At 39.6% G+C, this 12,629-nt stretch overlaps 1 protein-coding gene across 4 annotated transcripts in view; it reads left to right on the top strand.

Annotated features, from left to right (window-relative positions):
• Nucleotides 1–6,757, top strand: part of mxd4.S (MAX dimerization protein 4 S homeolog) — a 47,404-nt gene extending 40,647 nt beyond the window's left edge. For 3 of the 4 annotated variants that reach the window (XM_018235426.2, XM_018235417.2, XM_041574538.1), the window contains exons 4-6: nucleotides 1,825–1,939; nucleotides 3,058–3,217; nucleotides 5,579–6,757. In XM_018235426.2, coding sequence (XP_018090915.1) covers nucleotides 1,825–1,939; nucleotides 3,058–3,217; nucleotides 5,579–5,721 — 418 coding nt within the window. In that variant the 3' untranslated portion in view covers nucleotides 5,722–6,757. 4 annotated transcript variants of the gene reach the window in all.
• Nucleotides 6,758–12,629: the final 5,872 nt, after the last annotated feature.

The raw sequence follows: 12,629 nt of genomic DNA, 5'->3' as shown, positions 1-12,629 counted from the left end.
TGCAGAATTGTTATTACTTCTTCTTACATCTTAGCTTCCATTCTAACTTTCAGACCGCTGCCTGGTTGCTATCTAGGGTCAGTGACCCTAATAATTGCATTACAGGTTGGGAGACAGACTGGTTCCTGTAAATGAAGTCTGGAAATTGGGGACAGTTTTTGGCTGCTCCCCAGCCAGCAACAGTGGAATGATGGGAATTGTAGTCCAACATCTGCAAAGCCTTCCTTTCCTGGTATAGAGTCTTTATTTTGTCTCAGACTCCGTAGTCCCATAGCTGTATATATATTATACTGTATATATATTATTCTATAAATGTCACATACACACACACAGCTTCCTGCTCCCAGATCTATTTTGGTCCCCACTCCCAGCATGTGAATGACTCATGTGCCCTTTGCATCTCACACTCAGACTTGTGTTTCATTTCGGAGAGAGACAAAACGCACTGAACAGGCAGAGGATTACGGCACCAGAAAGTAATCCCTTCGCTGTCTGAGAGGAGGGGGGTTATAATGAATCCCAGTGCAATATATTAACAGGTTAAACAGCAAGTGGTATAATCTGTCCGGGAAAAGCCGCAACAGCTTCTGCTAAATGGGAAAGCAACCCAAAATAGAGTGGCTTAAAAAAACATTACTTAAAGGGGGCCTGTTATCCGAAAAAAATATTCCAAATCCTATTTTATCACATTAGTCAAGCAAAATAGACTTTCATTACACTATATAAATTATTTGAATCTTGTTTCTTTCGGTCTGGAAACTCTGTATAACTATAGCAAGCAGGCAGCAGCCATTTTGTGGACACTGTTATTAAGGCAAGTCTTGTATCATCTCAGAATCCTGTTTGTGCACCAGAATGGGAGACCTGATGTCCATCCCCATGCCCTGGTTACACAATTAAATGGTAAAGAGAACGGGGGAATGTGGGGAGAGCAGTGACATCTAGGAAGTGCTGAATGGAAAGTGAAAGTTTAGGCATAGAGGAGGGGCGTGAACATTTGATTGACAGCTGAGAATTTTAAATGAATTTACAACAGCTATGAATGCTTTAATTAAAAAAAGAATTTGGATTTCATGGTAAATTTGAAAGGACTTTTATTATACAGCGTTTTAAGTCTGGGTGACAGGTTTGCTTTAATCTCATTCATTTTCAATGGGTGAATCCTTACGTGGTAGTGATGTGTGGGCCGGCCCGATACCCGCGGGAAGGGTCGGGTGGATTTGTCCGACCTTGCACCCCCATTTGCGGACGGGTCCGGGTTGAGCTCTTCTTCCTGTTTTCCCAGCCCACCACCTTGCACTGCCGGCTTACGTTTTTATAGACGCACGCCTGCTTGCCCCACCCCTTTTGTGATGTCATCGGCAGGGTGGGTCAGGCGAGGGTCTATAAAAGGAAGTTGAGTGCTGGCTGAGGAGGGAGGGCGGTTTAGGGTAGGATGCGGTTCGGATTTTTCCCGACCCACATATCACTATAATGTGGGCAGGATAGGGGCCTTAGGAGACACCAGTTGTGCTTGATTTATTCAAAGCAGGACTTTTACTCGCCACCAATTGTGCTAATGTTTGGCTCATATAGCAGGGAACTTATTCTGCCCATAATGGTCGCTTGGCTAGCAACTTACTTGCCCACATGATAACCTTTTCCATCTGATTGACAGGTTTTCAGATCAAGCAGCAAGATCAGTCAGTTGTACTGTCTCATTACTTGTGCTGTGATGAAGCGTATATTTATAATGTCAGCCAGACATGCCATTGGCTAGGAGAATGTTGCTCTGCACTCCCTGCTGATAAACCGTTGTCTTCTTGTTTTATGTTTTCTTTATAGGCGAGCAAAGTTACGATTATATTTGGAGCAGCTAAAGCAACTCGTGCCTCTTGGGCCAGATAGCAACAGACATACTACTCTAAGCCTCCTGAAAAGAGCCAAAATGCACATAAAGGTACTTCAGCTAGACGTGCATTCAGATAGAATGATGGGTAACTGGGCTTGGGCGGGTAACAGAGTAGTTCATTTGAGGTTTGCTCAAGGTTTAGAAATGAAATTAGGATTTAAAGGCACAGTAACATGAAAAAAAGTGTTTGAAAGTAATGAAAATATAATGTAGTGTTGCTCTGCGCTGGTAAAACTGGTTTGTTTGCTTCAGAAACTCTAGATTTATAGAAACAAGCTGCTGTGTAGCCACGGGGGCAGCCATTCAAAGCTGAAAAAGGAGAAAAGGCACAGGACTCACAACAGATAAGCTCTGTAGTATACAATGGGATTCTTCTGAACGTATCTGTTATCTACTGTGTATCCTGTGCCTGAATGACTGCCCCCATGGCTACACAGCACTTTGTTTATATAAACTATAGTAGTACTTATCTGTTATCTACTGTGTATCCTGTGCTTGAATGGCTGCCCCCATGGCTACACAGCAGCTTGTTTATATAAACTATAGTAGTACTTATCTGTTATCTACTGTGTATCCTGTGCTTGAATGGCTGCCCTCATGGCTACACAGCAGCTTGTTTATATAAACTATAGTAGTACTTATCTGTTATCTACTGTGTATCCTGTGCTTGAATGGCTGCCCCCATGGCTACACAGCAGCTTCTTTATATAAACTATAGTAGTACTCATCTGTTATCTACTGTGTATCCTGTGCTTGAATGGCTGCCACCATGGCTACACAGCAGCTTGTTTATATAAACTATAGTAGTACTTATCTGTTATCTGCTGTGTATCCTGTGCTTGAATGGCTGCCCCCATGGCTACACAGCAGCTTGTTTATATAAACTATCATTGTGTTTCTGAAGCAAATACAACAGTTTTACTAGTGCAGCGCAACAGTACTATTTATTGTCATTCCTTCAAAACACTTTTGATTTTTAGTATTACTGTTCCTTTAATGATCCACAATTTGAAAACAAACATCTGATTGGTTCCTATGTGTTACTAGGCCTGGAGCTTTTTTTTTAAAATATGACACCCACTCTTTGTTTTTGTTTATTTGTTATATTATTCTTCTATTGGCAGTATATGCTGCTTATCATGTTCTGCCTCTGTTTTTTTTGGTAGAAACTAGAAGAACAGGACCGAAAATCTCTCACTGTTAAGGAACAGCTTCAGAGAGAACATCGCTACCTCAAACGCCGTTTGGAGCAGCTCTCTATTCACGGAATGGAACGTATGCGCACTGACAGCATGGGCTCCATTATATCCACAGATTCGGAGCAAGGTACTGGAGAACTAGTCACCTGCTTATTTGTAGCTCTATATAATTCTGACAGTGCTTGGAATTATGGCTGTTGCTAAGTCTACATTTGGGGGAAATTTACAAGTGCTAGAGTTCTAAGGTGCACAAGCGCTCTTTTAAAAAGTACTTGTCCCCAACGGAATGCTGCACTACCTGCCTAACTGAAAATCCAGCACTAGGTACAAAATGCGGCGTTATATGGTACAGACAAGACTTCTGGCAGAAGAACCCTGTTGTGGCCTGCTTCCTCCACTGCATCATAAAGGGGAGCTATTGCGAAAATTTAATATAAGCTTCATCATACTAAAATAAGAAACTTTCTAAATACAATCAATTAAAAATTCTGCATTGTTTCTGAATTAATTAAATGTATGTTTATTATCCTTCTCTCAGCATCTGTTTCTCTTCATTCTGTCTTCATGCAGCAGTTGGGTGTCAGATATTCATTGACAGTTAGATCCAATATATTTTCCTTTCCTAGCAGATGAATTAGAACTCACTCAAATAACTGATCCCAGTTCAAACAAAATCCAACAAAATAACTGCCTTTTGCACAAATTCTGCATGTAGAGAGACATGATGTCTGGTGAGTTTAATAGAGTGACCTCTAATATATCTTCTAGGCAAAAGGAGCCTCCCTATAAGATATATTGGATCTAACTGTCAATGAATATCTGACATCCAACTCCTGAATGAAGAGAAACAGATGCTGAGAGAGGAATAGTGAAGATAAACTTGTTTACAGAATTTTTAATTGACTGTATTTAGAAAGTTTCTTATTTCAGTATGATGAAGCTTATATTAAATTTTCATGATAATTCCTCTTCAACTTCTAAATGATGCAGAATATGGGGACAGGCACCTACATGATTTCACTCCTGCTCATTGCAATACATTGCTGATGAACGCAGTCAGCCCTGTAATTTTGGTAGCAGCCATTTTGGAGTGCAAAAAATGACCCATCTTCACACAATTGTAAGTCATGTGTTTGTAATCATTGCAAGCAGTGTTACCCCAGTAATAATTTTTACTGAGAAAATACCTATATGACAGATGTGGGGGATTTGCTTTACTTAATAATATGCCCTGTAATCATTTACATGCAGCCAGCCAGTTCATCGCAATCAGCCTTCAGCATCGTGTTTTTTCAGCTTTCCTGCAAAACACCAAGTGCCAGCCCCCAGTCTCAGATCTCAGGTTAAAGGCGAACTATCGCAAAAATATAAATTTAATATATGCTTCATCATACCGAAATAAGAAAATTTCTAAATACAATCAATTAAATATTCTGTAACATTTATGAAATAATCAAGTTTATCTTCACTATTCCTCTCTCAGCATCTGTTTTCTCTGGATGTCAGATATCCAATATATCTTATAATATCTAATACATATCTAATATATATCTAATACATATCTAATACATAGATGATGTATTAGAGCTCACGCTATTAAAATCACCAGACATCATGTCTCTCTACATGCAGAATTTGCGCAAAAGGCAGTTATTTTGTTACATTTTGTTTGTACTGGAATCAGTTATTTGAGTGAGCTCTAATTCATCTGCTAGGAAAGGAGCCCCCATATAAGATATATTGGATCATTCATCTGACACCCAAGAGAGGAATAGTGAAGATAAACTTGATTATTTCAGAAACAGTACAGAATTTTTAATTGATTGTATTCAAAAAGTTTCTTACTTCAGTATGAGGAAGCTTATATAACATTTCCATTTTGCTATAGATCCCCTTTAAGAGTACATTATACTGTTGCCAACAACTATTACCTTAAAGGAGAAGGAAAGGCTAAAATTAAGTAAGCTTTATCAGAAAGGTCTATTTAAATATACCAGTAAACCCTCAAAGTAATGCTGCTCTGAGTCCTCTGTCAAAAGACCACATTTCTTTCCTTCTATTGTGTACTCATGGGCTTCTGTATCAGACTTCCTGTTTTCAGTTTAAACCTCCAGGGCTAGGGCTTGAGCATGCTCAGTTTGCTCCTCTCTCTCTTTCCCCCTCTCTCCCTATTCCCTCCTCTTCCCCCTCCCTGGCTGCTGTAATCTGATCCCAGATCTATGAGTGAACAGGGAAAGACTCAGGCAGGAAGGGATGTCACACCAAGCTAATATGGCAGCTGCTATCCTTAACAAACAGAGCTTCTAGAGCTGTTTACTCAGGTATGGTAAAGCATTCTGCAGAATAAATATAGTGTTATAGCTTGCACTATTGTGGCTAATCTATTGGCAATAAACTGCCTCGGTAGCTTTCCTTCTCCTTTAATCAAATATTACGAATGATGCATGCAAATTTGACTCCTGAAACGTTCCGTTTCCTCTCTCCTCAGAGGTAGACATTGAAGGCATGGAGTTCACGCCAGGGGAAATAGACAGTATTGGCAGTGACGTTGAAGACAACTACAGTTTGCAAAGCGGCTCCAGCAGTGGTGGATATACACATTCCCTGAGGCTCAATTCCAGACTTTCATAGTGGCCTGATCACTGGACCAAACCCAGGACCACCAAGCTGAAGGCACTTATAAAGAGAAAACAAGAAAAAAAAAAAAAACTTAAAAAAAAAAAGAAAGAAAGTTACTGATACATCAACTTTCACTTGGCAAGGGCTGCACATGCTCAGTCCTGACACGGAGCTTTTATTCGCTGAGGCCCCTTGCAATGTAACCACACCACTGCAGATGGCAACAAAGCATTCTGTCACAGGGAAAACAAGGAAAAGTACATTGTGGAACTGACAGTTTTGCAAAGGGTAGAGAGGGCATTTGCTACAGGGGCAGAAAAATATCTATTATACTGGAGCTCATTTACTAGCGCTGGGCATTGTTGCCTATGTGCAATAGACCATAGCAACCAGATCAGATATTTGCATTTTACCTTCAGCAGACTGATCCAAGCTCACTTTGCTATGTATAGTGCACTAAGGCAATGAAGTAAATGTGTAAAATATTCTCAGCATATTTATCAGGGATGTCAAACTCCAGAACATCCTTGATTTATGACAGAGCCATTAAATTGGTGGCCCTACATATTACTGGCCTTGCTTTGGAGCCCCCCTCCCTTCTCTAACTTCTCCCGTGAGTTTTGGTGTGACATCATGGGGGGGACATAAACAACATAGAAAGTAGAAGCTCAACACATCCCAGTTCTACAATCATATCATTCCATTATATAGTATTACGCAGAAACAGAGAAAAAGGCGCGGGTCGGATTATTTTTGATTACCAGAGAACCATTTAGTTTTAAGAATGAAGAAGAATTTGTACAATGCTGGTCAGATTTCATAGCTATACATAAGAATATACAAAGATATATATATATATCTATATGAAAAATTTACATTTTCTTGAAGTACAGGTAAACGAATTTTGTAGCGTCAGTATTTTAAGCACTTGGATTCGGAGGGGAAAAGAAAGAAGTTCAGTTTCTATGACTTTTTGTATGTCAAGGTGATCTTTGATAGGAGATTTTATTTTTACTGTAAAAAAAAAAAGTGTTTGCTCTTAAGACTTCACGGGATGTTATTCTATTCCATTAGAGTTATTACCCATCTAGCAGTCATGCAGTTCTCTATTGTGCATTTATGGTCAAGGGAAGAGAATTTGCATTTCATGTTTGGAGATGGTGTCCACATAAATGTCGCATTATGCGAACAGATGGAGGGACCTTTAAAGGGGAGGCTCACCATTAAGTTAACTTTTAGTATGTTATAGAGTGGCTAATTCTATGCAACTTTTCAATTGGTTTTCATTTTAATAGTTTTTTAATTATTAGCCTTCTTCTTCTGACTCTTTCCATCTTTCAAATGGGGGGGGGGATCACTGACCCCATCTAAAAACAAATGCTCTGTAAGGCTACAAATGTATTGTTACTTTTTATTACTCGTCTTTCTATTCAGGTCCTCTCCTATTCGTATTCCACTCAAATCAAAAAGCAAATCAATCCATGGTTGCTAGGGTATTTAGGGCCCTTGCAACCCGATTGCAGAAACTGCAAACTGGAGAGCTGCTGATTAAAAAGCTGAATAACTCAAAAACCACAAATAATAAAAAATAGGGATGCACCAAATCCACTATTTTGGATTCGGCCGAACCCCCGAAACCTTCCCGAAAGATTCGGCCGAATACAGGACCGAATCCTAATTTGCATATGAAAATTAGGGATGGGAAGAGGAAACATTTTTTACTTCCTTCTTTTGAGACAAAAAGTCACGCAATTTCCCTCCCTGCCCCTAATTTGCATATACAAATTAGGATTGGGTTCGGCTGGGCAGAAGGATTGCCCGAATCCTGCTGAAAACGCTGAATCCTGGCCGAATCCCAAACCGAATCCTGGATTCGGTGCATCCCTAATTGCTACTTTTTATTACTCATCTTTCTATTCAGGCCTCTCCTATTCATATTCCAGTCTCTTATTCAAAACAATGCATGGTTGCTAGGGTATTTAGGGCCCTAGCAACCTGAAATTGCAAACTGGAGAGCAGATGAATAAAAAGCTAAATAATTAAAAATAGGGATGCACCGAATCCACTATTTTGCATTCGGCCGAACCCCCCAAATCCTTCGCGAAAAATTAGACCGAATACAGAACCGAATCTAAATCCTAATTTGCATATGCAAATTAGGGGTGGGAAGGGGAAAACATTTTTTACTTCCTTGTTTTGTGACAGAAAGTCACGATTTCCCTCCCCGCATCTAATTTGCATATGCAAATTCGTATTCGGTTCAGAAGGATTCCTCTGGATTTGAATCCTGCTGAAAAAGTCAGAATCCTGGCCGAATCCCAAACCGAATCCTGGATATGATGCATCCCTAATAAAAAATTAAACCCAGTTGCAAATTGGCTCAGGATATCACTCTCTACATCATACTAAAATTTAATTTAAAGGTGAACAACCCCTTTTATTGTGCAGAGCACCCACATTGTTCTGTGCCAAGTGCACTGAGAGTGTTGCTATGCTGCAGAAATGCACATCGCTCCAACTACACTCCATTAGGGTTCAGGCCATTTGTAGCTTACTGTGCACTCCGAATATTCATTCTCTTCATATTTGCATTCATACTTACAGGTGGTACTGGCCCCATGCTTGCTTAGAATTCATGCACAGCAATAATTGCTCCTCTAGTGCTAGCATTACTGCTGCAAGTTATATGACTGCCCCACATATATTATATATAAATGCAAATGTGCAGAAATGTCGAAATGTTCCGTGCATTCTGTAAGCCAAGACCTCAATATCTTTTTAAGGGAAAATAAATAGAAAACACACTCAAATTGTAGGTTTACTTTCCCTTTAAAGAGGCACTTTAGTTCTGTTGAGCACCTATGTTTGTAAATGGGCCCAGTTTGAGTTGAGTTTTTTTACTTATATTTAAGGGGTGGTTCACCTTTAAGGTAACTTTTAATATGTTATAGAATGGCTAATTCTAAGCATCTTTTCAATTGGTCTTTATTATTTTTTAGTTTTTGAACTATTTGCCTTTTTCTTCCGACTCTTTCCAGCTTTCAAACGGGGGTCACTGACCCCATCTTAAAAAAACAAATGCTCTGTAAGGCTACAAATGTATTGTTATTGTTACTTGTTACTGCTCTTCATTCTATTCAGGCCTCTCCTGTTCATATTCCTGTCTCTTATTCAAATCAGTGAATGGTTGCTAGGGTCATTTGGAACCTAGCAACTAGGCTGCTGAAATTACAAGCTGGAGAGCTGCTGAATCGAAATTCTAAACCCACAAATAATAAAAAATGAATATCACTCTCTACATCATACTAAAAGTTAATTTAAAGGTGAACAACCCCTTTAACCAAGTTCAGTTTTTTGGCTAAAACCAATGAACTCGTACGTAACATAACTAATTTTTTTTCACTTTTGTTTTCGATTCAAGACACCGCGTCATTACGTCTTAATTTTTGCCATAGCCATAACCCCCCCAGACTCCTTTCCAAAACACGAGATGCTCTTCCAGCAACAAAAATCCCTTAGATCCTTGACTACAAGCAGAATTCGTTATTTTTTTGGCTTCGTTTCTTTTCCACTGAATCTTCCCAAAAGCATGGCTTGCAACTTGCAGCAGTTTTTGCAGAATATTTCATTGCGTTTCCTCTGCACACTAGAAACTACGTTTTATTGAAAAAACGAAAAAAAAAAAAAATGCTGTGAAGCGGCACTGTTTATTTTGTATACTTTAATATGTGTATCTATGATAATTGTAGCAATACTATGGAGTCGTCGTTTAGTCTTTGTGTAACGAGGCCTCGTTTCTCTTGTGAAGTCTGCTAGAGCAAGGCTGAATGGGTAAGAGGAGTAACGAATGTGTCATAACAACCTCCAAACACTTTGGTTAGGCTCACTTTTTTTAAGGAGATGCTTTTGTCATTTCTAATGGAATAACCTTCATGTATTTCGGCTTGGCTCATTGTTTTAGGCAAAAAACCGTCAGACTCTTCAGTCAAGCTGGTTCTTTCAGGCCAGGCTGGTTGAGTAGGGCAATGACCTTCAAACACTTAAAGGAGAACTAAATCCTAAAAATGAATGTGGTTAAACTGCCATATTTTATATACTGAACTTATTGCACGAGGCTAAAGTTTGAGCTTGTCAATAGCAGCAATGATCCAGGACTTCAAACTTGTCACAGGGGGTCACCATCTTGGAAAGTGTCTGTGATACTCACATGCTCAGTGGGCTCTGATTGGCTGTTGAGAAGCTAAGCTTAGGGCTCGTCACTAATTATCCAGCAGAAAATGAGCTTCCCTGGCTGTAATATAAGCTGATGCTACAGGTTTGCTGATTATTAAATTCTGATGCTAATTGCACTGGTTTCTGTGCTGCCATGTAGTAATTATCTGTATTAATTACTAATCAGCCTTATATTGTGACATTTCTATTCTATGTGTACTGTATATTGTGAGTGGCTCCCTAAGCTCAGTAAGTGACAGCAACACAGAGCATGTGCAGTGAATCAGCAGAAAAGAAGATGGGGAGCTACTTGGGCATCTTTGGAGACACAGATCTTTACTGCTAAAGGGCTGTGGTTGCCTTGGGCTGGTACAGAAGCACAAAACATAATGTACAACATTTCTAGCTACTTCTTTAGTTAGGCTTTAGTTCTCCTTTAAGGCTTGTTCATTAGGGAAGTCTGCTTCAGGCCACTCTTGCAAAGGAAGGTTAAAAAAGGCAGAAGAAGCTACTAACACCTTTCTGACAAGTGATTCAGCAAGTGTAGTGTATATTTAATGTAAAAGATTTTCTATTATATTTTCCTAAATGTTCTCATTTTCTTGGGACTGGGAGGGATGGGACAGATCCAAATCAGAGTCTCAGGGACTCTCTAATTTTGTCGTATATTGTGCCTTGGTACCATTTTCATATGCCTCCCCAAATGACTTTGTTTTGTTTCTTCTGTCACTCAATCTTATCAGTCATGTCGGCTGTTGTTTTTCAGCGCAGTCTCTAAAATAGAATCCCAAGAGATGCCCTACAATATTGTATCGCTGCTGTTATTGAATTGATTTGGCTTCTCAATATGCTGTGTCCAAGGATGAATTTAATACCAGTTGGTACATGTTCCAGCTCCAGCAAAGGCCTTGATTGATCATTTTAGTTCTGTACTTGGTTTGACTCTCCCATTCTTTTTTAGAGGCCACACTCTGATCCCGTGTTCCTTGTATCAGCTTTCCATCTGCCTCTTACTACTTCTTCCCTGACTGTGTGAGATGAACCATTACTAGTTGCCTGTCCGATAACCATGTCTAAAGAAGGGACCGAGAACATTTGATCTAAGAGCTTGCAATTTAAATTCCATTCAGTTAGCTTCATGTGAACCCCATCCTGCTTCACTGTATAACGTTTCGCTGACTGCCAATCTTTTTTTGTCTTGCTATTTAGGGGATCAATGCCAACCTTATAGATAGATAGATAGATATCATTTGGCTGCCAACAGGAAACGTTAATGTTGAAGAGCTCTCTTGGGGTTTATTATTATTGTTATTTTAACAAAATATATGGCTTAAAGGGGTGGTTCACCTTTAACTTTTAGTATGTTATAGAATGGCTAATACTAAGCACTTTTTCAATTGGTCTTCATTTTTTCTTCTTTATAGTTCTTGAATGATTTGCCTTCTTCTGATTCTTCTCAGCTTTCAAATGGGGGTCACTGACCCCATCTAAAAAACAAATGCTCTGTAAGGCTACACATTTATTGTTACTGCTACTTTTTATTACTCATCTTTCTATGCAGGCCTCTCCTGTTCATACTCTAGTCCAGTGATCCCCAACCAGTAGCTCGCGAGCAACATGTTGCTCCCCAACCCCTTGGATGTTGCTCTCAGTGGCCTCAAAGCAGGTGCTTATTTTTTAATTCCTGGCTTGGAAGCAAGTTTTGGTTGCATGAAAACCAGATGTACTGCCAACCAGAACCTCATGTAGGCTGCCAGTCCACATAGGGGCTACAAATAGCCAATCACAGCCCTTATTTGGCAGCACCCAGGAACATTTTTCATGCTTGTGTTGCTCCCCAACACTTTTTACATCTGAATGTTGCTCAAGGGTGAAAAAGGTTGGGGACCCCTGCTCTAGTCTCTAATTCAAATCAATGCATGATTGCTTGGGCAATTTTGATCTTAGCAACCAGATTGCTTAAGATGCAAACTAAAGAGCTGCTGAATAAAAAGCTAAACAACTCAAAAACCACAAATAATAAAAAAACAAAGCCAATTGAAAATTGTCTGACTACCACTCTCTACAGCATACTAAAAGTTTACTTAAAGGGATATTGTCATGGGAAAACCTGTTTTTTTCAAAATGAATCAGTTAATAGTGCTGCTCCAGCAGAATTCTGCACTGAAATCCATTTCTCAAAAGAGCAAACAGATTTTTTAGTATTCAATTTGGAAATCTGACATGGGGCTAGACATATTGTCAGTTTCCCAGCTGCCCCCAGTCATGTGACTTGTGCTTAGATAAACTTCAGTCACTCTTTACTGCTGTACTGCAAGTTGGAGTGACATCACCCCCTCTCTTCCCCCCCCAGCAGCCTAACAACAGAACAATGGAAAGGTAACCAGATAGCAGCTCCCTGGTAGATCTAAGAACAACACTCAATAGTAAAATCCAGGTCCCACTAAGACACATTCAGTTACATTGAGTAGGAGAAACAACAACCTGCCAGAAAGCAGTTCCATCCCAAAGTGCAGGCACAAGTCACATGACTGGGGCAGGTGGGAAACTGACAATATATCTTGCCCCCATGTCAGATTTCAAAATTGAATAAAAAAAAAATCTATTAACTGATGCGTTTTGAAAAAAACATGTTTTCCCATGTCAGTATCCCTTTAAAGGTGAACAACCCCTTTAACGATCACTTCCTTCTCTGCAAGTATCTCCAT

Source organism: Xenopus laevis, chromosome 1S (genome assembly GCF_017654675.1).
Source record: "Xenopus laevis strain J_2021 chromosome 1S, Xenopus_laevis_v10.1, whole genome shotgun sequence".
In the NCBI taxonomy this organism is placed as follows: domain Eukaryota; kingdom Metazoa; phylum Chordata; class Amphibia; order Anura; family Pipidae; genus Xenopus; species Xenopus laevis.
Note: the sequence above shows the minus strand (reverse complement) of the source record. Positions and strands in the feature narration are given on the sequence as shown.